Genomic DNA, 26,402 nt, shown 5'->3' on the forward strand with positions numbered 1-26,402 from the left:
CCCAATCTCTAGACTGGAGCGACTCTGGGCCAGCGTAACACAGGAGGGTTTAGTGAGCGTCTGAACCCAGCACAGAAAAGTGCCCGGCCTCAGGCCTGGCCTCCCCCAGCCCAGCCCATTTAGGGCTCTCCCGCATCCAGGGCGGCTCTGCCTGCTCCCTCCCCCCCAGCCGAGCCCCCATATCACCTCCCCCAAGCCCCGCCTCTGCCCTTTGTCTCCATCCCAGGTAAACAGGTCGCTGGGGCCCCTCTCCTCCACCCTTTGTTCCCCCCCGGCAGGACCGGCTGGTCCGGTCACCGGGGTCCTCTCAATGGCCAGACCCAGCTATCGGCCAAGCTGGGGTGGGCCTCTTAGTCACCAGGTGTTGGGGTTCCCCGTCTCCAGGCCATTGTCCGGGGTCCCGGCTGCTAGGCGAGGTCACACCTTGTCCTCTGCAACAACCCCCCTCTCCCACCACCTTGTTAAACATGCAGGACACAGGGAAACTGAGGCGCGCACATGCTCTTAATGTAAATCACCACAAACATCCCCAACTTTGTCACATCCAGTCCCCTGCACTCGTGGCAGGACTAAGTATTATCTAGACCATCCTTGACAGGCGTTTGTCCAACCAGCTCTTAAAAATCCCCAATGATGGAGATTCCACCACCTCCCTGGGCAATTTATTCCAGGGCTTAACCACCCTGGCAATTAGGAAGCTTTAGCTAATGTCCAACCTAAACCGCCCTTGCTGCAACGTAAGCCCATTGCCTCTCAGTCTTCTCTTTTCCAGACTATACAAATCCCATTTTTTCAATCTTCCCTCACAGGTCATGTTTTCTAGACCTTCCATCATTTTTGTTACTCTTCTCTGGACTTTCTCCAATTTGTCCACATCCTTCCTGAAATGTGTCACCCAGAACTGGACACAATACTCCAGTTGAGGCCTAATCAGCGCGGAGTAGAGTGGAAGAATTACTTCCCGTGTCTTGCTTACAGCACTCCTGCTAATCCAGCCCAGAATGATGTTTGCTTTTTTTGCAACAGCGTTACACTGTTGACTCGTATAGATCCCTTTCTGCAGTTCTCCTTTCTAGGCAGTCATTGCCCATTTTGTATGTGTGCAACCGATTGTCCCTTCCTAAGTGGGGTACTTTGCATTTGTCCTTATTGAATTTCATCCTATTTACTTCAGACCATTTCTCTAGTTTGTCCAGATCATTTTAAATTTTAATCCTTGTTCTCCAAAGCACTTGCAACCCCTCCCAGCTTGGTATTGTCCACAAACTTTGTAAGTGTACTCTCTCTGCCATTATCTAAATCAGTGAAGATATTGAACAGAACCAGACCCAGAACTGATCCCTGTGGGACCCCACTCGTTATTCCCTTTCAGCATGACTGTGAACCACTGATAACTACTCTCTGGGAACGGTTTTCCAACCAGTTTTGTACCCACCTTATAGTAGCTCCATCTAGGTTGCATTTCCCTAGTTTGTTTATGAGACGGTCATGTGAGAGTATCAAAAGCTTTACTGGAGTCAGGATATACCACGTCTACTGCTTCCCCTCTATCCACAAGGCTTGTTACCCTGGTGAAGAAAGCTACCGGGTTGGTTTGACACGATTTGTTTTTGACAAATCCATGCTGACTGTTACTTATCACCTTATTATTTTCTAGATGTTTGCAAAATGATTGCTTAATTATTTGCTCCATTATCTTTCTGGGTACAGACGTTAAGCTGACTGGTCTGTCATTCCCTGGGTTGTCCTTATTTTCCTTTTTAGAGATGGGCACTAGATTTGCCCTTTCCCAGTCCTCTGAAATCTCTCCCGTCTTCCATGACTTCTCAGAGATAATCGCTAATGGCTGAGATATCTCCTCAGTCAGCTCCTTGAGTGTTCTTGGATGCATTTCACCAGGCCCCGGTGACTTGAAGACATCTATCTTGTCTAAGTAACTTTTAACTTGTTCTATTCCTATTTTAGCCTCTTCTGACCCTACCTGGTATTCACTGGCATTCACTACATTAGATGTCCTATCACCACCAACCGTCTTGGTGAAAACCAAAACGAAGAAGTCATTTAGCACCTCTGCCATTTCCACATTCCCTGTTACTGTTTCCCCCGCTCACTGAGTAATGAGCCAACCCTGTCCTTGGTCTTCCTCTTTCTTCTCATGTACTTGTAGAAAGTTTTCTTGTTACCCTTTATGTCTCTGGCTAGTTTAATGGAATGGGGCGGGCCCCGTGCCCAGAGGGGGAGAGAGGGGCAGGACCCCATGCCCAGAGCAGGGGAGGGAGGCAGGGTCCCGTGCCCAGGAAAAGGGAGCAGGGCCCTGTACCCAGCATGACAGGAGGGAGGCAGGGCCCCGTGGCCAGGGAAGGGGGAGCCCAAACCCAGGCCCAGGTAAGGGTGGGTATGGCCCAGGCCCAGGGTGGGGGAGGGTGGCAGGGCGCTGACCCCCGGGTGCTGTGCTCACTGACCTGCACTTTGGTCGCTGCCCTGAGCTGAGCAAACAGAGCTGGGGCCAGGGTTACCCCCCTGCGGGGCGTCCCCAGGGAGCTGCTGGGAAACAGGCAGGACAGTGCCAGGAATGTACCCCCTGGCCTAGCCGTCTGCCCCATGCAGCACCCCCGTCCCATCCCTCTGCCCCATGCAGCCCCCCCGGCCCAGTCCCCTCTGCCCCATGCAGCGCCCCCCCTCGCTCTGTCCCTCTGCCCCTTGCAGCCCCCCCGGCGCGGTCCCTCTGTCCCATGCAACCCCCCGGCCTGGCCGTCTGCCTCATGCAGCCCCCCCTCGCCCTGTCCCTCTGCCCCATGCAGCCCTGCCGGCCCGGTCCCCTCTGCCCCATGCGCGCACAACCCCCCCGGCCTGGTCCCCTCTTCCCCATGCAGCGCCCCCCCTTGCCCTGTCCCTCTGCCCCATGCAGCCCCCCCGGCTTGGTCCCTCTGTCCCATGCAACCCCTCCGAGCCCGGCCATCTGCCCCATACAGCCCCCACATCTGTCCCTCTGCCCCATGCAGCCCCCACGTCCTGTCCCTCTGCCCCATGAAGCCCTGCCGGCCCGGTTGCCTTTGCCCCATGCGCGCACACACACCCCCTGGCCTGGTCCCCTCTTCCCCATGCAGCACCCCCCCTTGCCCTGTCCCTCTGCCCCATGGAGCCCCCCCCGGCTCGGTCCCTCTGTCCCATGCAACCCACCCCAGCCCGGCCATCTGCCCCATGCAGCCCCCACACCTGTCCCTCTGCCCCATGTAGCCCCCATGCAGCGCCCCCCCTCGCCCTGTCCCTCTGCCCCATGCAGCTCCCCCTCCCCGCCCCCAGCTCTCCCCAGGCCCCTAGCCAGCACTCAGGGGATTTACCCAGTGGGGACCCAGGGGCAGCCCTGGGTGGGGGGCAGCGGCGGTGTGGACCTGTGCTCAGCCCTGCACCCCATCCCAGCAAGGCCCCGGGGGCCAAGTCCTGGGGCAGACAGTGAACGACCCCCACCCTGCTCGGCTCCAGGGGGGCAGAGTCTCCCCATTCCACCTGGCTGCCTCTGCTGGGTTCTGGGAGTCTCCGGGGCTCTCGGCTCCGGGCTGTGGGGCTGGTCCCCGGGGCAGCAGGGAGACTGGCGTGTGTAGGGTTAATCGGAGCTGCTCCGGGCTGGGGGGGTGGGGGCTGTGCCATGGGCTCTGGGCCCTGCCTCCCACTCTATATAGGGGCGGGCGACAGCCCAGAGCCCTGAGCCAGATCAGCATGCGGGGTGCCGTGGCCACCCTGTCCCTGGCCTGGGCGCTGGCCCTGGGGCTCGCCCACTCCCTGTGAGTGGCACAGCTGGGGCGTGGGGCATGGGCACAGCTCCTGCCGCTTGTGCAGAGGGGGCCGAGGGCGTGTGCGGCCAGAGGGCCCATGCGAGGGGGGATGGTGTGAGGGGGGCCCATGTACGAGGGGCAGGGCCTGGCCGTGTATGCAGGTGGGGATGGCACTGGCAGAAGCGTTTGTGTGAGGAAGGGCAGGCGGGGGTGCTGGTGCGAGAGGGACGGGCGCTGGTGTGAGAGGGACGGGTGCTGGTGCGAGAGGGACAGATGTGGGAGGGGGATGGGCACTGGTGCGAGAGGGATGGGTGCTGGTGCGAGAGGGATGGGTGCTGGTGCGAGAGGGACAGATGTGGGAGGGGGACGGGCACTGGTGCGAGAGGGACAGGCGCTGGTGCTAGAGGGATGGGCGCTGGTGCGAGAGGGACGGGTGCTGGTGCGAGAGGGACAGATGTGGGAGGGGGACGGGCACTGGTGCGAGAGGGACGGGTGCTGGTGCGAGAGAGACGGGCGCTGGTGCTAGAGGGACGGGCGCTGGTGCGAGAGGGATGGGTGCTGGTGTGAGAGGGACAGATGTGGGAGGGGGCCGGGCACTGGTGCGAGAGGGACGGGCGCTGGTGCGAGAGGGACGGGTGCTGGTGTGAGAGGGACGGGTGCTGGTGCGAGAGGGACAGATGTGGGAGGGGGACGGGCGCTGGTGCGAGAGGGACGGGTGCTGGTGCGAGAGGGACAGATGTGGGAGGGGGACGGGTGCTGGTGCGAGGGGGACGGGCGCTGGTGTGAGAGGGACGGGTGCTGGTGCGAGAGGGACAGATGTGGGAGGGGGACGGGCGCTGGTGCGAGAGGGACGGGCGCTGGTGCGAGAGGGACGGGTGCTGGTGCGAGAGGGACAGATGTGGGAGGGGGACGGGCGCTGGTGCGAGAGGGACGGGCGCTGGTGCGAGAGGGACAGATGTGGGAGGGGGACGGGCGCTGGTGCGAGAGAGACGGGCGCTGGTGCGAGAGGGACGGGCGCTGATGCGAGAGGGACGGGTGCTGGTGCGAGAGGGACAGATGTGGGAGGGGGACGGGCGCTGGTGCGAGAGGGACGGGCGCTGGTGTGAGAGGGACGGGTGCTGGTGCGAGAGGGACGGGCGCTGGTGTGAGAGGGACGGGTGCTGGTGCGAGAGGGACGGGCGCTGGTGCGAGAGGGACAGATGTGGGAGGGGGACGGGCACTGGTGCGAGAGGGACGGGCGCTGGTGCGAGAGGGACGGGTGCTGGTGCGAGAGGGACAGATGTGGGAGGGGGACGGGTGCTGGTGCGAGAGGGACGGGCGCTGGTGCGAGAGGGACGGGCGCTGATGCGAGAGGGACGGGTGCTGGTGCGAGAGGGACAGATGTGGGAGGGGGACGGGCGCTGGTGCGAGAGAGACGGGCGCTGGTGCGAGAGGGACGGGCGCTGGTGCGAGAGGGACGGGTGCTGGTGCGAGAGGGACAGATGTGGGAGGGGGACGGGCACTGGTGCGAGAGGGACGGGCGCTGGTGCGAGAGGGACGGGTGCTGGTGCGAGAGGGACAGATGTGGGAGGGGGACGGGTGCTGGTGCGAGAGGGACGGGCGCTGGTGCGAGAGGGACGGGCGCTGATGCGAGAAGGACAGATGTGGGAGGGGGACGGGCGCTGGTGCGAGAGGGACGGGCGCTGGTGCGAGAGGGACGGTGCTGGTGCACGGCAGGAGGGCGCAGGCGTTCGTACGCGCAGCTGCCGAGACCCCGGGTGTGGCTCCTGCAGTCCGGGAGAGGTGGGTGTCTTTCAGGGCCTGCCCCGAGCACACCTGCCCAGACCCGGTGCCCAGCGCCCAGGTGCCCCGTCCCCCAGGAGCTCACAGCAGGGCCCAGGCCCCAAGACTAAAGCTACCCCTTGTTGGAGGTCTGGGGTCCCTCTGCCCCCCACCCTGCCCCAGCAAGGAGAGGATCCAGCTGGGGAGGAGACCTCAGGGTACCGGGACCCACACTGCCTTCTCTCCACAACAGCCCTGGCAAACCGGGGGAGGCCGGACTGCGGTTCCACCATGGGGCTGGGACCCACCTCAACGACACAGGTGAGACGCAGCTGGGGGGCAGCCTGCGGCCGGGGGGTCGGGATGCAGCGGGGTGTGTGTGTCAGGGATCCCCCAGCCCAGATCCCTCGCCTGCTTTCCGGACAGTCCCTGGCAGGCCCCCTGCAGGCGTCAGCCCCCTCCGGGTCACACTCGCCGTGGTCAGCCCCTCGGCTCCCCCCCCTCCTGGGACCGACCCTCGGAGCCCCCAGCTCCCACCTCACGCTGGGAGCTCCCTCGGCAAGTCCCCTTGGGTGGGACCCCCGTGGGAGACTTGTACCCCAAGGGAGCCAGGCATTCCCCGGCCTGACTCTGCAGTGACTCAGCCAGCAGGAAACAGCAGGGGGGTGCCTGGGGGTCTGGACCCAGCGCAGAGAGTTAGAGCCTGGGCCAGCCGGGTCGGATCAGAGCCCAGAGCCCCCCAGCCCCTCTGTAATCCCTGTCCAGGAACATGATTAGGGGTCTAGAACACATGAGTTATGAGAGGCTGAGGGAGCTGGGATTGTTTAGCCTGCAGAAGAGAAGAATGAGAGGGGATTTGATAGCTGCTTTCAACTACCTGAAAGGGGGTTCCAGAGAGGATGGCTCTAGACTGTTCTCAATGGTAGCAGATGACAGAACGAGGAGTAATGGTCTCAAGTTGCAGTGGGGGAGGTTCAGGTTGGATATTAGGAAAAACTTTTTCACTAGGAGGGTGGTGAAACACTGGAATGCGTTACCTAGGAGGTGGTAGAATCTCCTTCCTTAGAGGTTTTTAAGGTCAGGCTTGACAAAGCCCTGGCTGGGATGATTTAACTGGGAATTGGTCCTGCTTCGAGCAGGGGGTTGGACTAGATGACCTTCTGGGGTCTCTTCCAACCCTGATATTCTATGATTCTATGTGTCCAGCCGCCCCCGCATCACTACCCCCAGTCCCTCCTCTGAGCTTTGTTCCAGTTCCTGGGCAAACCTGGTCACCTGGCCCTTGTCCTCCAGCTGGTCCGCAAGGGGGCGGGGGGTTGTCAGTTGCTAGGTACCCGAGGCCTGGGCTGGTGTCTGGGCTCAGGTGCCCCTCTGTCACGGAGTCCCTGGGCGATGCTCTGGGACTGCTCCCCATGAAGCCAGTCAGGACTCTGGGGCAGTCGCCTTTCTGTGAGCAGCCTGTCTGCAGGGCAAACAGCTCACACAGCTTCCACCTTCCTGGGTCTGACCTCGGAGCATTCAGCCTCCTCTGCCCCTCCATGCGCGTCCCCCAGCGAGTCCGCTCAGGCGGGGCTCCTGGGGAAGCCAGAGGGTCCTGCCCCCCAACTCCGCAGTCAGACGTGACTCTCAGCCAGCCAGTAAAACAGAGGGTTTATTAGACGACAGGAACATGGTCTAACACAGAGCTTGCAGGTGCAGAGAACCGGACCCCTCAGCTGGGTCCATTTTGGGGGCAGTGAGCCAGACAACCACGTCTGCCCTTCACTCCATGTCCCAGCCAGCCCCAAACTGACTCTCTCCAGCCCCTCCTCCTCTGGGCTTTGTTCCTTTCTCGGGCCAAGAGGTCACTGGATTCCTTTGTTCTCCAACCCTTTAGCTCTCACCTTGCAGGGGGGAAGGGCCCAGGCCATCAGTGGCCAGGAAACAGGGTGTTGGCCATTCTCTGTGTCCAGACCCCTGCACACACCTGCCCTCTAGGGCTCTGCAATGATCATACACCCTTATCCCACCACCTAGATACTTAAGAACTGCCTAGGGGAAACTGAGGCATCCCCACACTATTCAGAGGAAACATTAAGAACAGTCCCACTTCGTCACATCTCTCCCCCCTTCGAGATCGAACTGAGCAGGGTCACATTAGCCGGTGACCTGGGGAAGTTTGAAGCCACCAACATTCCCATGGATGCCCCAGCATCTCTCCCATTCCTTGGTAGGAGTTACACCAGGCCCTTCCAGTTTCACGCCCTCCCTTAGGTTGGGGGTTGTCGATAGCACTCGCAGGCCGTGTCACGGAGTCCCTGGGCGATGCTCTGGAACTGCTCCCCATGAAGCCAGTCAGGACTCTGGGGTAGTCGCCTTTCTGTGAGCAGCCTGTCTGCAGGACACACAGCTCACACAGCTTCCGCCTTCCTGGGTCTGACCTCGGAGCATTCAGCATCCTCTGCCCCTCTGTGTGCTTCCCCCCAGCGCGTCCGCTCAGGCGGGGCTCCTGGGGAAGCCAGAGGGTCCTGCCCCCCAACTTCGCAGTCAGACGTGACTCTCAGCCAGCCAGTAAAACAGAAGGTTTATTAGACAACAGGAACATGGTCTAAAACAGAGCTTGCAGGTGCAGAGAACGGGACCCCTCAGCTGGGTCCATTTTGGGGGCAGTGAGCCAGACAACCACGTCTGCCCTTCACTCCATGTCCCAGCCAGCCCCCTACTGAAACTCCCTCCAGCCCCTCCTCCTCTGGGCTTTGTTCCTTTCCCGGGCCAGGAGGGCACCTGATTACTTTGTTCTCCAACCCTTTAGTTCTCACCTTGCAGGGGGCAAGGGCCCAGGCCATCAGTTGCCAGGAAACAGGGTGTCGGCCATTCTTCGTGTCCAGACCCCTGCACACCCCTGCCCTCTAGGGCTCTGCAATGATCATACACCCTTATCGCACCACCTAGATACTTAAGAACTTCATAGGGGAAACTGAGGCACCCCCACACTATTCAGAGGAAACATTAAGAACAGTCCCACTTCATCACACCATCCCACCTGGATCTCTGGGTCTCTACAAAGAGCAAGCCACCTTTTCCTCCCAAACCCCAGGTAACCGTGCAGCACACAGGGAAACTGAGGCACACACTGTTGTTGTACAAAACACTCGGAAAATTCCCACATTCTCATGGTGGAGAGGGAAGGTTGGTTCCTGGGGATGTGGCAGCAGGGGGCGGGGTGGAGGCAGGTCTGGTCAGTGAATGTGGTGGGAGGAGGTCGGGTAGTTCCTGGGGGACAGGATGGGGGGCTTCCCCCCAGCTCCCTTTGCTGGACTGCACTGTACTCTCCTCCCCAGAGGTGGCGAGCCGGTGTGCGGACGAGGGGGGCTTTGACGCCGTCACACTGGACGAGCACGGCGTGATGCTCTTCTTCAGAGGTACGGGGGCCTCTGGCTCGCTGGGGCAGGGGAAGGAAAGGGGCGTCCGTCACAGGCTGTCCCGGGCGCCCAGGCTGGGGGCGCTGGCCCTGCTCTGAGTGACACCAGGCAGGACTCTGGGCAGTGTCTGCCCTCAGGGCACCTGTCCCAGGGCAAGGACCCTGCTCTGCTTTGGGGCCTCCTGGGTCTGGCCTTGGAGCGTTCAGCCCCCTGGTCACCCCATGAGCTCCCCGCAGCGAGTCCCCCTGGGCGGGACCCCTGGGGAGCCTCACCCCCAAAAGGCCCTGCCCCCCACGCCGCAGCCAGCCGTGACTCCCAGCCCGCGTGTGGCACAGACGGGTTATTATCGTCGGGAACCCAGCGTAGAACAGAGCTTGGTAGCACCGGGATCGGGGACCCTCAGCAAAGTGCATCTGGGGGGGGGGCAGAGCCCTGGGCCCTCGCCCCTGAGTCCCCAACCAGGAGAATGCTTCCAGCTGCCCAGCCCCCATCACGCCCATTGCTGTCCTCCGTCCTTTGTCCCTTTCCCCGGTCCACCAGGCGACACCCCGGCCTGTCCTTGCAGAGGAGGGGGCCTGGCCAGCAGTTGCCAGGCTGCCGAGTGTTCGCCGTTCTCCGCAGCCCATCAGCAGCCACACCTGCCCTCTGGGGGTCTCTGCAATGATAACACACCCTGTCCCACCACCTCAGTACTTGAGTAACACATGGGGAAACTGAGGCACACACTGTGTTCAGAGAAGACATTAAGAACGTTCTCACTTCGTCACCCTCCCCACTTCCCATCGTGCTCCGGGGCCCAGCCCTGCCCTGCTCAGGCTCCCTTGGCCTCGCCCGGCAGGTGACCACGTCTGGAAGGGCTTCCACGGCCCGGCCCAGCTCATCAACGCCACCTGGCCTGAGATCCAGGGCCCCGTGGACGCTGCGCTGCGCATCCACCACAAGGAGGCCCCCGGTGTGCACGACAGCGTCTACCTCTTCCAGGTGCTGGGGGTGCCGGGCAGGGCTCAGTGTGGGGTGGGGGCTCAGTGTGGGGGCTGGGCTGCAGGGGGTGGGGTGGGGGCTCATAGAATCATAGAATATCAGGGTTGGAAGCGACCTCAGGAGGTCATCTAGTCCAACCCCCTGCTCAAAGCAGGGCCAATCCCCAATTTTTGCCCCAGATCCCTAAATACCCCCCTCAAGGATTGAACTCACAACCCTGGGTTTAGGAGGCCAATGCTCAAACCACTGAGCTATCCCTCCCCCTCAGTGGGGGGCTGTGTTGCAGGGGCCTCGGGGGGCGGGGGGGGGTCTGGGCTGCAGGGACCGGGTGGGGGCTCAGTGGGGCTGAGGTGCAAGTGGGCTGGGGGCAGAGTAGCTGTCAGGAAAGGCCGGTACCCGGGATCCTGGGGTCCTACCGGCTCAGGTGCCAGGCCTGGCCCATCTCCGTACAGCCCCATGGTCCAGCTGAGGTGTGTGTGCCCACAGGGCATGCGGGTCTGGGCGTATGCGGGGGGCCGGCTGCGGCCCGGCTACCCCCGGCTCATCGGGGACGAGTTCAAGGGGGTGCCTGGGGACCTGGACAGCGCCGTGGAGTGTCACCCCGAGGACTGCACGGCCGAGAGCCTTCTCTTCTTCAAGGGTACGGGGCCAGGCTCGGGGAGGGCAGGTGGGGCAGGCTCAGGGAAGGTGTTTGTAGGGGTCTTGGTTAGAGGGGAGCTGTGCAAGCCATGTGGGTGGCTGGGGGGCTGGGCGGGCGCTGACCCGGGCCGTGGGGGGGTCCGGGGGTGGGCGGGCGCTGACCCGGGCCGTGGGGGGGGTCCGGGAGGTGGGCGGGCGCTGACCCGGGCCGTGGGGGGGTCCGGGAGGTGGGCGGGCGCTGACCCGGGCCGTGTCTCTCTCCCTGCAGGGGGTGACGTCTTCTTCTACGACCTGGGCCTGGGGGTGCTGAAGCGTCGCTCGTGGCCCGCGGTCAGCAGCTGCTCGGCGGCCGTGCGCTGGCTGGAGCGTTACTACTGCTTCCAGCGCGTCCTCTTCCTGCGCTTCCAGCCGGCCACGGGCCAGGTGCCCCCCGGCTACCCCCACGACGCCCGCGACTACTTCATGGCCTGCCCCGGGAGAGGTGAGATCGCGCTACCCCGGCTGCCCCCGCGATGCCCCCCCCGCTCCCCTGATTCCCCCCGCTGCCCCCCGCCACCGCTCCCCTGATTCCCCCCGCTCCCCCCCGCTGCCCCCCCCGCTCCCCTGATTCCCCCCGCTGCCTCCCCGCGATACCCCCCGCCACCGCTCCCCTGATTCCCCCCACTGCCCCCCCACCTCTCCCCTGATTCCCACTGCTGCCCTCCCCGCGATACCCCCCGCCACCGCTCCCCTGATTCCCCCCACTGCCCCCCCGCTGCCCCCACCACCGCTCCCCTGATTCCCACTGCTGCCCTCCCCGCGATACCCCCCGCCACCGCTCCCCTGATTCCCCCCACTGCCCCCCCCACCTCTCCCCTGATTCCCCCCGCTCCCCCCCGCTGCCCCCCCACCGCTCTCCTGATTCCCCCCACTGCCCCCTGCGATGCCCCCCGCCACCGCTCCCCTGATTCCCCCCGCTGCCCCCCCGCTGCCCCCCGCCACCGCTCCCCTGATTCCCCCCGCTGCCCCTGCCACCGCTCCCCTGATTCCCCCCGCTCCCCCCCGCTGCCCCCCGCCACCGCTCCCCTGATTCCCCCCGCTGCCCCCGCCACCGCTCCCCTGATTTCCCCCACTGCCCCCCGCGATACCCCCCGCCACCGCTCCCCTGATTCCCCCCACTGCCCCCCCCACCGCTCCCCTGATTCCCCCCGCTCCCCCCCGCTGCCCCCCCACCGCTCTCCTGATTCCCCCCACTGCCCCCTGCGATGCCCCCCGCCACCGCTCCCCTGATTCCCCCCGCTGCCCCCCCGCTGCCCCCCGCCACCGCTCCCCTGATTCCCCCCGCTGCCCCTGCCACCGCTCCCCTGATTCCCCCCGCTCCCCCCCGCTGCCCCCCGCCACCGCTCCCCTGATTCCCCCCGCTGCCCCCGCCACCGCTCCCCTGATTTCCACCACTGCCCCCCGCGATGCCCCCCGCCACCGCTCCCCTGATTCCCCCCGCTGCTCCCCCGCAATGCCCCCCCACCGCTCCCCTGATTCCCCCCGCTGCCCCCCCGCTGTCCCCCGCCACCGCTCCCCTGATTCCCCTCACTGCTCCCCCCACTGCCCACCGCCACCGCTCCCCTGATTCCCCCTGCTGCCCCCCCGCGATGCCCCCCGCCACTGCTCCCCTGATTCCCCCCGCTGCCCCCCGCGATGCCCCCCCACCGCTCCCCTGATTCCCCCCACTGTCCCCCCACGATGCCCCCTGCCACCGCTCCCCTGATTCCCCCCGCTGCCCCCCACGATGCCCCCCCACTGCTCCCCTGATTCCCCCCGCTGCCCCCCCACGATGCCCCCTCACTGCTCCCCTGATTCCCCCCGCTGCCCCCCCGCGATGCTCCCCGCCACCGCTCCCCTGATTCCCCTCGCTGCCCCCCCGCGCTAGCCCCTGCCACAGCTCCCCATGATTCCCCCCGGCTGCTCCTCCCATGATACCCCCGGCTACAGCCCCCCTGTGATATCCCACCATGATCCTCCCAGCAGCCCCCCCACCGCGATACCCCCAATAGCCCCCGCCCGTGATATTGTGGCTGCCCCTCAATATCCCTGGCCTCACCAGGATCACAACCCCCAACTCCCCTGGCCACCCTGTGACTCTGACCCCCTGTCCCCCTATAATACTTCCATCCCCCAACAGCCCCTGCAATACCCCCTGGCCAACCTATGACCCTGTCACCGAGTGATGGGGAGTCAGAGCCCCGCACCCCCCACTTCCTGCGATTCCCTGGGACTCTCAGCCAGCCAGTAACACAGAAGGTTTATTAGACGCCAGGAACATGGTCCAAACCAGAGCTTGTGGGTACAGAGACCAGGACCCCTCAGTCAGGACTGTCTTGGGGGACAGGGAGCCCAGAGCCCCAACTGGGCCTCGTTTCCCCAGCCAGCTCCAAACTGAAACTCCCCCGCCCCTTCTCTGGCCTTTTTCTCTCTCCCAGGCCAGGAGGCCACCTGATCTCTTTGTTCTCCAGCCCCTTCAGTCGGCAACTTTGCAGAGGAGGGGCCCAGGCCATCAGTGGCCAGGAGACAGGGTGTCGGCCATTCTCTGTGCAGACGGCATCACACCTGCCCTCTCGGGCTCTGCAACAATCACACCCCCTGATCCCACCACCTAGAGACTTAAGAACTGCCTAGGGGAAACTGAGGCACCCACACAGTATTCCGAGAAAACATTAAGAACAGTCCCACTTCATCATAGACCCCAACCTCCTTGGACCCCCACCAGCTGCCCCATGACCCCAATGTGTCCCAGGCTCCCCTGACACAGCCTGGCCCTGTGAGCCCGCCACCAAAACACCCCAGACCCACTGGCCATCCTGTGACCTTGATATCCCCTGTTCCCCCCAGCCTACTTGGGACCCCCAACAGCCCCCGACCCACCTGTGACATCTCACCCCCTGCCGTGTACCTGACCCTTCTCTCCCCTGCCGACGGGTGCAGGTCACGGGCACGAGGCCCGCAGAAACGCCACCGCCATGGCCATCCGGGACCGCTGCAGTGGCCTCGCCTTCCAGGCCTTCACCACGGACGATGCCAACCGCACCTACGCCTTCCGGGGTGAGTGGGGAGCAGCTGCGCCGGGAGGCAGATGGGTCCCCAACCTGCTGCCTTGGCCCCCCTCCGGGGTCCCCACAGCCCGGCCCCACCCCTGAGGACGGCTCCAGCCCGCTCGGGCCTCGAGGGGCCACTGTGCCTGTGGAGGGAGAACTTGTCTGGTGCCCTGCAGCCCCCGGCTGGAGCTCCTGGAGCCCCATCGCTCCCCATCGACCCCTCTTGTCCAGACAGTCCCCAGAGCCCCCCGCTCCCCATTGACCCCCCCTTGTCTGGTGCCCTGCAGCCCCCGGCTGGAGCTCCTGGAGCCCCATCGCTCCCCATCGACCCCTCTTGTCCGGACAGTCCCCAGAGCCCCCCGCTCCCCATTGACCCCCCCTTGTCTGGTGCCCTGCAGCCCCCGGCTGGAGCTCCTGGAGCCCCATCGCTCCCCATCGACCCCTCTTGTCCGGACAGTCCCCAGAGCCCCCCGCTCCCCATTGACCCCCCCTTGTCTGGTGCCCTGCAGCCCCCGGCTGGAGCTCCTGGAGCCCCATCGCTCCCCATCGACCCCTCTTGTCCGGACAGTCCCCAGAGCCCCCCGCTCCCCATTGACCCCCCCTTGTCTGGTGCCCTGCAGCCCCCGGCTGGAGCTCCTGGAGCCCCATCGCTCCCCATCGACCCCTCTTGTCCGGACAGTCCCCAGAGCCCCCCGCTCCCCATTGACCCCCCCTTGTCTGGTGCCCTGCAGCCCCCGGCTGGAGCTCCTGGAGCCCCATCGCTCCCCATCGACCCCTCTTGTCCGGACAGTCCCCAGAGCCCCCCGCTCCCCATTGACCCCCCCTTGTCTGGTGCCCTGCAGCCCCCTGGCTGGAGCTCCTGGAGCCCCATCGCTCCCCATCGACCCCTCTTGTCCGGACAGTCCCCAGAGCCCCCCGCTCCCCATTGACCCCCCCTTGTCTGGTGCCCTGCAGCCCCCTGGCTGGAGCTCCTGGAGCCCCATCGCTCCCCATCGACCCCTCTTGTCCGGACAGTCCCCAGAGCCCCCCGCTCCCCATTGACCCCCCCTTGTCTGGTGCCCTGCAGCCCCCGGCTGGAGCTCCTGGAGCCCCATCGCTCCCCATCGACCCCTCTTGTCCGGACAGTCCCCAGAGCCCCCCGCTCCCCATTGACCCCCTCTTGTCTGGTGCCCTGCAGCCCCCGGCTGGAGCTCCTGGAGCCCCATCGCTCCCCATCGACCCCTCTTGTCCGGACAGTCCCCAGAGCCCCCTGCTCCCCATTGACCCCCCTTGTCTGGTGCCCTGCAGCCCCCGGCTGGAGCTCCTGGAGCCCCATCGCTCCCCATCGACCCCTCTTGTCCGGACAGTCCCCAGAGCCCCCCGCTCCCCATTGACCCCCCCTTGTCTGGTGCCCTGCAGCCCCCTGGCTGGAGCTCCTGGAGCCCCATCGCTCCCCATCGACCCCTCTTGTCCGGACAGTCCCCAGAGCCCCCCACTCCCCATTGACCCCCCCTTGTCTGGTGCCCTGCAGCCCTCGGCTGGAGCTCCTGGAGCCCCATCGCTCCCCATCGACCCCTCTTGTCCGGACAGTCCCCAGAGCCCCCCGCTCCCCATTGACCCCCCCTTGTCTGGTGCCCTGCAGCCCCCGGCTGGAGCTCCTGGAGCCCCATCGCTCCCCATCGACCCCTCTTGTCCGGACAGTCCCCAGAGCCCCCCGCTCCCCATTGACCCCCCCTTGTCTGGTGCCCTGCAGCCCCCTGGCTGGAGCTCCTGGAGCCCCATCGCTCCCCATCGACCCCTCTTGTCCGGACAGTCCCCAGAGCCCCCCGCTCCCCATTGACCCCCCCTTGTCTGGTGCCCTGCAGCCCCCTGGCTGGAGCTCCTGGAGCCCCATCGCTCCCCATCGACCCCTCTTGTCCGGACAGTCCCCAGAGCCCCCCGCTCCCCATTGACCCCCCCTTGTCTGGTGCCCTGCAGCCCCCGGCTGGAGCTCCTGGAGCCCCATCGCTCCCCATCGACCCCTCTTGTCCGGACAGTCCCCAGAGCCCCCCGCTCCCCATTGACCCCCCCTTGTCTGGTGCCCTGCAGCCCCCGGCTGGAGCTCCTGGAGCCCCATCGCTCCCCATCGACCCCTCTTGTCCGGACAGTCCCCAGAGCCCCCCGCTCCCCATTGACCCCCCCTTGTCTGGTGCCCTGCAGCCCCCGGCTGGAGCTCCTGGAGCCCCATCGCTCCCCATCGACCCCTCTTGTCCGGACAGTCCCCAGAGCCCCCCGCTCCCCATTGACCCCCCCTTGTCTGGTGCCCTGCAGCCCCCGGCTGGAGCTCCTGGAGCCCCATCGCTCCCCATCGACCCCTCTTGTCCGGACAGTCCCCAGAGCCCCCCGCTCCCCATTGACCCCCCCTTGTCTGGTGCCCTGCAGCCCCCGGCTGGAGCTCCTGGAGCCCCATCGCTCCCCATCGACCCCTCTTGTCCGGACAGTCCCCAGAGCCCCCCGCTCCCCATTGACCCTCCCTTGTCTGGTGCCCTGCAGCCCCCGGCTGGAGCTCCTGGAGCCCCATCGCTCCCCATCGACCCCTCTTGTCCGGACAGTCCCCAGAGCCCCCCGCTCCCCATTGACCCCCCCTTGTCTGGTGCCCTGCAGCCCCCTGGCTGGAGCTCCTGGAGCCCCATCGCTCCCCATCGACCCCTCTTGTCCGGACAGTCCCCAGAGACCTGGAGCCGCACCGCTCCCCATAGGCCCCCCTTGTCTGGCGGGCAAACCCCTTCCCCTCGGCTGCTGGTTCCAGGTGTGACCGGGACGCCCCGGCCATGGTCCGGAGAGCACCCCCAGCAGCCCCCCTCCCCAGAGCAGTGATGCCGAGCGGAGTGTTCTCGCCCGGCCTAGGGGGGCAGTACTTCCGCCTGGACTCCAAGCGGGACGGCTGGCACTCGTGGCCTCTCAACCACACGTGGCAGGAGCTGGCCGGGCCGGTGGACAGCGCCTTCAGCTGGGACAAGAAGCTCTACCTGATCCAGGTACGGGGGGCGGGCGGGAGGGGGGCGTCTTTTGGCCAAGCCCGGCTGTGTGGACAACTCACAACAGGGCGTCCAGCTCAGGGCCTGCTTGGCTGGGGTGTCTGTCCCCCCAGGGCAGAGCGGGGGGGCTGGGGTGTCTGTCCCCCCAGGGCAGAGCGGGGGCTGGGGTGTCTGTCCCCCCAGGGCAGAGCGGGGGGGCTGGGGTGTCTCTCCCCCCAGGGCAGGGCAGGGGCTGGGGTGTCTGTCCCCCCAGGGCAGGGCGGGGGCTGGGGTGTATGTCCCCCCAGGGCAGAGCGGGGGCTGGGGTGTCTGACCCCTCCCAGGGCAGAGCGGGGGGGCTGGGGTGTCTGTCCCCCCAGGGCAGGGCGGGGGCTGGAGTGTCTGTGTCCCCCCAGGGCAGAGCGGGGGCTGGGGTGTCTGTCCCCCCAGGGCAGGGCGGGGGGGGCTGGGGTGTCTGTCCCCCCAGGGCAGAGCGGGGGCTGGGGTGTCTGTGTCCCCCCAGGGCAGGGTGGAGGTTGGGGTGTCTGTGTCCCCCCAGGGCAGAGCGGGGGGGCTGGGGTGTCTGACCCCTCCCAGGGCAGAGCGGGGGCTGGGGTGTCTGTGTCCCCCCAGGGCAGGGCGGGGGGGCTGGGGTGTCTGTGTCCCCCCCAGGGCAGAGCGGGGGCTGGGGTGTCTGACCCCTCCCAGGGCAGGGCAGGGGCTGGGGTGTCTGTGTCCCCCCCAGAACAGGGCGAGGGCTGGGGTGTCTGTGTCCCCCCAGGGCAGGGCGGGGGCTGGGTGTCTGTGTCCTCCCCGGGGCAGGTTGGGGGCTGGGGTGTCTGACCCCCCACCAGGGCAGGGCGGGGACTGGGTGTCTGTGTCCCCCCCAGGACAGGGTGGGGGCTGGGTGTCTGTGTCCTCCCCGGGGCAGGTTGGGGGCTGGGGTGTCTGTGTCCCCCAGGGCAGGGTGGAGGTTGGGGTGTCTGTGTCCCCCCCAGGGCAGGGTGGGGGCTGGGTGTCTGACCCCCCAGGGCAGGGCGGGGGTTGGGTGTCTGTCCCCCACCCCCACCCCACCGGTCTGCGTGTGCCTTGCAGGGCTCCAAGGTCTACATCTACCGGGTGGGCCAGGGCTACACGCTGGTGCAGGGCTACCCCCGGGGCTTGGAGGAGGAGCTGGGCATCACAGGGGCAGACGCCACCTTCACCTGCCCCCACTCCGCTGAGCTCTTCGTCATCAAAGGTGTGGGCCGGGCACGGCCTGGCGAGAAGGGCAGTGAGGTCTAGTGGTCGGAGCAGGAGGGGTGGGGAGGGGAGGGTCAAAACAGGTGGGGTGGGGGTGCACAGTGCTGGGCTGGGGGTCTCCGTTCACATCATCAGGGGAGGGGCGTGTGGGGCTGGGCCGGGGGGCTCTGTTCACATCGCTGGGGGATGGGAGCATGGGACTGGGCTGGGGGCTCTGTTCACATGGCCGGGGGAGGGGTGCACTGGCTGGGCCGGGGGAGGGGTGCACTGGCTGGGCTGGGGGAGGGGCGTGCAGGCTGGGCTGGGGGGCTCTGTTCACATGGCCGGGGGAGGGGTGCACTGGCTGGGCTGGGGGAAGGGCGTGCAGGCTGGGCTGGGGGGCTCTGTTCACATGGCCGGGGGAGGGGTGCACTGGCTGGGCTGGGGGAGGGGCGTGCAGGCTGGGCTGGGGGGCTCTGTTCACATGGCCGGGGGAGGGGTGCACTGGCTGGGCCGGGGGAGGGGCGTGCGGGGCTGGGCTGGGGGGCTCTGTTCACATGGCCGGGGGAGGGGTGCACTGGCTGGGCCGGGGGAGGGGCGTGCAGGCTGGGCTGGGGGGCTCTGTTCACATGGCTGGGGGAGGGGTGCACTGGCTGGGCCGGGGGAGGGGCGTGCAGGCTGGGCTGGGGGGCTCTGTTCACATGGCCGGGGGAGGGGTGCACTGGCTGGGCTGGGGGAGGGGCGTGCGGGGCTGGGCCGGGGGCTCTGACGGCTCCTCTCTGCCCTGCAGGAAACTCCCTGAGGCGGGTGGATCTGAACCTGAGCCCGCGGAGCGAGAGGCTGGAGGGGCCCATTCCCCACGCCCAGGTGGACAGCGCCATGTGCAATGCGGACGGGGTGCACCTCTTCCACGGTGCTACCTTCCACCGCTACGCCAGCGTGGCCGAGCTCACGGCCAGCCCCAAGCCCTCCCCCCCCCAGAACGTGACGGCCGTCCTCTTTGGGTGCCCCCACTGATGGGGCAACGCTGCCTGACCCCTGGGGGCGAGTGGCACCTTCCAGCCGCCCCCCCGTTCCTTTACTGTGCCCCTCCCGTCTCCCTCCACCCACCCCACGCACAGGGGGTGTCCTGGGCCAGTGAGGCCCTGGGGCTCAGAGTTCCCCTCCCACCCGGGGAAGATGGCACCTGGCTTGCTCTGCCATCTGAGCACTTGCTCTGGCTGGCTCCCTCACCAGCCACTTGTTCCACTGGCTACCTGCCAGTCGCCTCTCTGCTGTGACCTCTGCCGGCCAGTCTCTTAATGATTTTTAGTGCTGAGCAGACTGGGCAGAAACATGCCCCACCACAACTGGCCTCAGTTCCCTTTGAACCTTTACAATAACAAACAGGCTCCTAATAAAGCTTATTGAGCTGTGTCTTTGAACCGTGGGGAGAAACAGGTTAAACCAGACCATGGACTGGGCGCACCTCCTAGCTGGAACCCTTGTCCCCATCCCTCTTACTGTCACCGGGCTCTGGCTTTCGAGTCCCTGGCTTAACAAGGTCCTTTCAGCTGAGGGTGACCCCTCATTTGGGACAGGTTAAGCACAGTTCTGCCCCCCTTTACTCATACAATAAATCAACAACATTGATAACAGCATTTCATACTCCTGCATTCGGTACTAAAGTGATCTGTGACCCAACACCAACTAAATCAACACTGCTCTGTAGGTTGAGTAGGTGTGTTCACGGAAATACGGTTGGCTCCTGAAGCTTCTCCCCTGCCCAGCTAGCTGTCAGGGGAGAGTTCATTCAGACCCTTCTTACGTGTGTGTGCGTGTTTGTGTGTGTGTTTTCATGTGCGTCCATTTGTGTATGTGTGTATATGCATGTTTGCAAGTTTACATGTTCGTGTGCATTTGCACATGCGTGCATGTTTGTGTGTGTGTTTGCATGTGCATGTATTTGCATAGGCGTGTATGTGCGTGTTTGCATGTGTGCGAGTTTGCATGTGTGACGCAACAGGGACTGAGTGGGGCAGATTGACCTGGGGGTGTCGCAGGGGAGTTTTACTGGGACTGTCTGCAATGGGGATGGGATAGAAGGGGGGTGTCACTGGAGGGACGATATCTGAGCCTGTCACCTGAGCTGCGGGGGGGTTGGGTCCAGGTGACACCTTTTGCCTGGGAAGCTGGACAAAGGCTGGAGGAGGAGCTGGGGGGAGGCTGGAGTGGGCTGGGGAAGAGGAGGGAGCCCCCAGAGCTGGGGTCTAATCTCCCTGCCCCCTAGAAGGGCCTGACTAAGGGGTCCTGTTTTTGCCTGCAAGCTCTGGTCTGGACTGTGTTCCTGTTGTCTTTAATAAACCTTCTGTTCTACTGGCTGGCTGAGAGTCAGGGTGAATCGCAGGAAGTGGGGGTGCAGGGCCCTGACTCCCCCAATCTCTGTGACAGCATGTGTGTGTGTGTTTGTGTGCAGTTGCGTGTGCATGCATGTATCTGCATGTGTGCAAGTTTGTGTGTTTGTATGTGCGTTTACATGTGTGCGAGTTTGCATGTTTCTGTGTGTGCGTTTGCATATGTGCGAGGTTGTGTGTGTGTGTATTTGCATGTGCATGCATTTGCGTACGCGTATATGTGCGTGTTTCCATGTGTGCGAATTTGCATGTGTGTGTTTGTGTGTGCAGTTGCATGTGCATGCGTGTATGTGGGTGTGTTTGCATGTGTGCAAGTTTGCATGTCTGGGTGTGTGTAGTGACGGGGATGTCACAGGAATGGTTGAAACCCACCCAAATCCACAGAGACTCTGGCTCCCCAACGAGCCCCCCGCAACCAGGGAGCCCTGTCAGGGCGGGAAGGGCTAAGGAGCGAGGGGAAGGGGGCAGGCGGGTGCCCCCGGCGCTGCAGCAGACGGGTTGCTGCTTGGAGCCTGGCAGCCGCAGGCCCCGGGGGCAGTGAGGCGGAGCAGGGGGTTTGCCCTCACTAGGTGGGGGAGCCCAACGCGGGACACTGCTGCCAGGCATGGCATGGAGAGGCCCCCCAGCCCAGCTCCCAGGTGCCTTGATTGCACCAAGCACCTCCCCTGGGGACCCCCCGGGCAGGATGGGCCGAGAACAGGAGCCAAGGGCTGGGAGCTGAGACCAGGTGGGTCCCGACCAGCAACAAGGCCCTTGAGGGCGCCTGCTGGGGAGGTGCTGGGGGGTTCTCATGGGAGCGCCAGGGTGTGTTTTGGGGGCTCTGGCTCCTGACTGGGTGTGGGGGGGGTGGATGCAGGAGCTGGGGGGCACAGAGGGCTGGGTGGGGGGTCTGTGGCTCCCTACTGGGTGTGGGGGGAGCAGATGCAGGAGCTGGGGGGGCCTAGGTGGCTGTGGGGGGGGGCTGTGGCTCCCTATTGGGTGTTGGGGGGCGGATGCAGGAGCTGTGGGGGGCACAGGTGGCTGGGGGGGACTGTGTCTCCTGACTGGGTGTGGGGGGGTGGATGCAGGAGCTGGGAGGGCACAGAGGGCTGGGCAGGGGGGGCTGTGGCCCCTGACTGGCTGTGGGGGGGGATGCAGGAGCTGGGGGGTGCAGGTGGCTGGGGCAGAAGCTCTGTGTTGGGGGGGGTTGTTGGCCCCGCACTGACGGGGGGGGGGGTTGATTGGCTCTCCCCCAGCACCAAAAGGAAGGGGGAGCGTCGATGGGAAACCAGGTCCCTGAGACTGACAGGCCCCAGGGGCAATGGGGAGAGGCCCATGCTCCCGGTCAGCCTGACTGACAGGGTCGACAGGCCAATGAGGGAGTGACGAGTCCAGGGGTCCCAATCCTCGGTGGGATCTGGGGCTGCCTGGGCCAGAGCGGGGGGCGCTAAGGGGGGAACAGAGCCGCAGCCACAGCCAGAGGGGGCAGCCCAGGGAGAGCAGCAGTGGGACGGGGGCTGGGGGCTGGAATTGGGGGCACGAGCTGGGGCTGGAATTGGGGGCGTGAGCTGGGGGCTGAGGCTGGAATTGGGGGCACGAGCTGGGGGCTGGAATTGGGGGCGGGAGCTGGGGGCTGGGGCTGGCGTTGGGGGCGGGAGCTGGGGGCTGGGGCTGGAATTGGGGGCGTGAGCTGGGGGCTGGGGCTGGAGTTGGGGGTGCGAGCTGGGGGCTGGGGCTGGAATTGGGGGCGGGAGCTGGGGCTGGAATTGGGGGCGCGAGCTGGGCTGGAATTGGGGGCGCGAGCTGGGGGCTGGGGCGGGAGCTGGGGGCTGGAGTTGGGGGCAGGAGCTGGGGCTGGAATTGGGGGCGCGAGCTGGGGCTGGGGCTGGAGTTGGGGGCGCGAGCTGGGGGCTGGGGCTGGCGTTGGGGGCTGGAATTGGGGGCGCGAGCTGGGGGCTGGGGCTGGCGTTGGGGGCGGGAGCTGGGGGCTGGAATTGGGGGCGCGAGCTGGGGGCTGGGGCTGGAATTGGGGGCGCGAGCTGGGGCTGGGGCTGGAGCAGACCGGAGCCGAGTGCATGAGCAGCCAGCTGGGCAGAGTTGAGAGGCCCCCCGGCCAAGAGACCTTGCAGCCCAGACCGGGAGGGGGATCGTAACCCCCATGGGGGGGAGAAGGCAATGCTGGGGGCAGGGCCCTGCCCCCTAGAGCCTGAGGGCGTGTGGCCACCGCCAGAGCGAGTGTCTGACCTGCGGCATCCCTGCAGCGCAGCCAGCTGGGCAGGGCCTGGGCCGTGTGAGGGACAGACCGTGAACTGCCCTGACATCCAGCACGGCTGTCTGGGGATCCCCCGGGCCAATAGATATACGTATAGGCTTTTCCTTCCACCCTTCCCAGTTTCTCCTCATTTTTAATGACTTGCTGTGGAATAAATCGTGTTTCCTTTGAACGGTCTGTGATGATGAGTGGGTCAGGGAAGCACCTGGCGTGGACAGAGCACCCCGGAGTGGGGACACCCGAGCCCTGTCCTAAGTACAACAGCCAGATTGGGGGTCAAGCCCCAGGAATCCTGGGCCCACCCTGGTCGGGGCTACGAGGACTCTGCCACCCAGGAGAGTGGAAGGAGACCCCTCGAGTCAGGCAGGCCTCTGGATAAGGGAGTGGGAGCGAGGACTCAAATCCTTTCACTAGCTCATTTCACTGGGGTGGTGTTCCCACAACAGGACCGTTCCCCCCCCTTACAACTCTCTCCGCGGCCCTGTCGCTCGCCCTGAACATACAAACGGCCCTAATGGGTCAGACCAAAGGTCCCTCTAGCCCAGTGAACAGGGAGTCCTCAAGTGACCCATCCCTGTCGCCCATTGCCAGGATCTGGCAAACAGAGGCTAGGGACACCATCCCTGCCCACCCCGGCTAATAGCCACTGATGGACCCATCCTCCATGCACGTAGCTAGTTCTTCTTTGAACCTTGTTACACTTTTGCCCTTCCCAGCAGCCCCTGGCAGTGAGTTGCCCAGGCTGGCAGTGTGGCAGGTGAAGTCCTTCCTCCTGTGTGTTTATCCTGAAGGGAGAGCGGGACCCCTTGCGGCTCCGGCGCACCAATGGGGCCCCCCCAAGGGCCTGTCTGAAAGTTGGGGGTAGTGCCGACCCTGTGGCTCTGTGCCGGGGTTCTGGAAAGGTGTCGGGCTAAAGCAGAAGCCTAGGCAGTGTGAGGGTGCGGCTCAGAGCGGTGCCCACGTGGGGACGTGCCCAGGGGAGATCTGCGCGGGCGGATGATGCACGGCCGACTGATGCAGCATTTTGTAGCCCGAAGCTTTATTGGCTTAGCCCAGCTGGGCGGGCAGGGCCCCAGAACAGCCCCCCCGCTGGCCGCACTGGCTCAGCCGAAGATGCAGACGGTGCCGGAGGCCAGGCGGTGCCGGTATTCGTGCAGCAGGCAGGCGGCCGGCGGGAAGTTGCTCCTCATCTCCAGCTTGCCAGGCACCACGTGGACGGTGACGCTGGGCCCCAGCCCCTCACCCAGCTTCTGCAGCATGCGCTGGGCTAGGTAGCCACGGGCCTGGGCTGGCTCGGCCTCCAGGCTGGCATAGACCTCGGGCGGCGGGTTGGGCAATTTCCACTCCAGCTCCCCGATCAGCTGGTGGGTGCGGCCCTTGTCCAGCGAGGAGGGGCTCTCGCTGTAGCAGGCTACCACCTGGAGCCCGCAGGCCGCCTGGCCCGTGATGTAGTTGCCCTGGGCTAGCACCCGGTCCCCGTCCGGGCCGGGCTGCGGCTCCCCGCCCCCACCGCCCAGCGCAGCCAGTCGAAGTTCTTCTCCAGCTTCTTGAGGACCCTGGCGGCCACCTCGGCGGGGCCAGGCCGCGGGGCTGGGGCCAGGCCGCTGGCCAGGTCCTCCTGCTCCTGCCCCTGGAAGTAGGCGGCGCACTGGGCCACGGCCTCCTTCATGCGCTGGTGCAGGGCCCCCACGCGGCCGGCCCAGCGGGCCAGCAGCAGGGCCCCGTCCCGCCCCGTCAGCCCGGCCTGGGTCAGCAGACACAGCAGCCCCGCGCCCGCCACCAGGCTGAGCTGCTGGCAGAACCGAGCCATCTGCCAGCGGCGGGGCCGGTGGGCCTGGACAGCCTGCCCCAGCAGCGCCGGCCCCCCCAGCCGCCCGTACCCGGCAGCCACGCTGTCCTCGTAGCGCCCCGTCCAGCAGCCCCGGGCCCCCTGCCAGCTGCCGGTCCAGCAGCTCCTCGGGCATGGCCGTGCCCTGCCGCTGTGCCACCACGCCCAGCATCAGCGAGCACAGAGACTGCAGGGAGCCGGGGGCTCCAGGAGCTGCCCGAAGAGCGCCATGCTGCGGCCTGGGGGGGCCACACTCAGCCCCGGGAGCCCCTCTTCCCTCTCGCCCCGGGGCTGCGGCAGTGGGGTGGAAGGAGCAGGGCCCCACGGGTCAGGGGGCAGGATGGGATCTCGCAGAGTCTGGGGCCTGTGGCTGGGTGTGAGCAACGGGGGGGGCCCAGGCTGCCCCACTTGTGACCACCACGACCTCGCGCCTACCCCCTGTTCACGTCCACCAGGGACAGCGCGTCCCTCTGCCGGCTGCGGGGGCTGGGTGTGTGCACGGTGGGGGGCGTGGTGCATGCTGAGGGGCTGGGCGCAAGCTGGGGGCGGCTGGGCGCACAGGGGAGCTGGGTGCACGGTGGGAGCTGGGCGGGGCTGTGAGTGAGCACAGTGGGGATGGGCGCCCGGGGGGCTGGGTGTGGGGGAGTCTCATTCAGCGTCTGTGCAGTGCCTGGCCCCCTATCTCACTTGGGGATGTGCCAGCCCAAGCCAGGACTCCCAGCCCTGCTCTCTGCCAGCCCCCCTGCGGCAGAGCGACCGCACCTCCCGCTTTGGCCGGGACAGCCTCTGGCAGAAGTGGGTATCTCTCCTGCTTGCTGCCGACCAAGAGCGAACGGGACAAACTCCCTTTTGTCAGAAAAGTGGGTGCCAGGGGCCCTGGGGGGGGGGTGCAGGGAGCCGGGCTGGCTCCGGGGGGGCAGGCCCAGGGAGCCGGGCAGGAGCCACCTGCTGAAGGTGACCCCACCAGACGCACGTCCCAGCCCAGGTGGGTCGCAGCCGGCTCCAAGGGCAGGGCGCTGGGACCGGGGCGCAAACAGCCCCAGGGAGCGGCCCAGCTGGGACAGGAGGGGCTGCAGAGGGCCTCTCGCTGGGCTCCCCTTCTCCCCTGTTCTGCCAAGGTCCCCAGGCCCACCCTGGGCAGAACAGGCCCTGCCGGGACCAGAGAGACCTGCACCCGCAGGACCCCCAGCCAACACCCCCTGCCAGGAGGGGTCTCTGCCTCTGGGGATGCATGGGGGGACCTCAGGCTGGAGCAGCCTGGTCCCACCTCCCTGCAGCCCCGGGAGCAAGGGGCTGGGCTGGCCAGAGCCAGGGTCCCCAGGCAGCGAGTCCGTGGCCCCTACCTGATCCAGGGGCCCAGCGGTGATGCTGCCTTCAGCTCAGGCTCGAGGACTGAGCAGCGGGCACCTTCCCCGCTGATATCCCGGCCTTATCTGCTCGCCGAGCACACGTGGCGGGCGGGGGCCGGGCTGCCAAGGGCAGAGCTTGGTGCCATGGCTCCTGGCCCAGCGTCTCGGCCCCCCCAGTCCTGGCTCCTTCAGGGGTTCGCTCCCTTCTGTAGCCATTGTGATCCCCGCTGAGCTCCACATCCATCTACCCCGGGATTTACTGACCCCCAGTGACGCCAGCATCAGCCCCCTCGGCGGAGCCAGAGCAGACCCCCGGAGATCCACCGACCCCCAGTGAGGGGAACCCCCCACCTCCCCGGGGATCCACTGACTCCCAGTGAGGGGAACCCCCCCACCTCCCCAGGGATCCACCGACTCCCAGTGAGGGGAACCCCCCACCTCCCCAGGATCCACTGACCCCCCACGAGGGGAAGCCCCCCTCCTTTGTGGATCCACTGACCCCCAGCGAGGGGAACCCACCACTCCCCCTCGGATCCACCAACCCCCAGTGAGGGGAACCCCCCCACCTCCCCGGGGATCCACCGACCCGCAGTGAGGGGAACCCCCCCACCTCCCCGGGGATCCATCGACTCCCAGTGAGGGGAACCCCCCACTTCCCCGGGGATCCATCGACTCCCAGTGAGGGGAACCCCCCCCACCTCCCCGGGGATCCATCGACTCCCAGTGAGGGGAACCCCCCCCACCTAATAGATATACGTATAG

At 66.0% G+C, this 26,402-nt stretch overlaps 1 protein-coding gene across 1 annotated transcript; it reads left to right on the forward strand.

The window, feature by feature from the left end:
- The first annotated feature begins 3,715 nt into the window (after positions 1 to 3,715).
- Positions 3,716 to 19,459, forward strand: HPX (hemopexin). Its single transcript, XM_048855425.2, has 10 exons — positions 3,716 to 3,782; positions 5,788 to 5,855; positions 8,855 to 8,935; positions 9,774 to 9,916; positions 10,403 to 10,556; positions 10,824 to 11,036; positions 13,514 to 13,630; positions 16,489 to 16,619; positions 17,694 to 17,838; positions 18,610 to 19,459. The coding sequence occupies exons 1-10, from the start codon at positions 3,718 to 3,720 to the stop codon at positions 18,834 to 18,836; spliced, it is 1,344 nt and encodes a 447-aa protein (XP_048711382.2). The 5' UTR covers positions 3,716 to 3,717; the 3' UTR covers positions 18,837 to 19,459.
- The last annotated feature ends 6,943 nt before the right edge of the window (positions 19,460 to 26,402 follow it).

This window comes from Caretta caretta, chromosome 1 (genome assembly GCF_965140235.1).
Source record: "Caretta caretta isolate rCarCar2 chromosome 1, rCarCar1.hap1, whole genome shotgun sequence".
NCBI classification, from domain to species: domain Eukaryota; kingdom Metazoa; phylum Chordata; order Testudines; family Cheloniidae; genus Caretta; species Caretta caretta.

Coding starts and splice junctions, on each gene's coding strand:
- HPX (XM_048855425.2), top strand. CDS start 3,718: ATGCGGGGTGCCGTGGCCACCCTGTCCCTGGCCTGGGCGCTGGCCCTG. Junction 3,783..5,787: donor CTGGGGCTCGCCCACTCCCT/GTGAGTGGCACA, acceptor TCTCCACAACAG/CCCTGGCAAACCGGGGGAGG. Junction 8,936..9,773: donor CGTGATGCTCTTCTTCAGAG/GTACGGGGGCCT, acceptor CTCGCCCGGCAG/GTGACCACGTCTGGAAGGGC.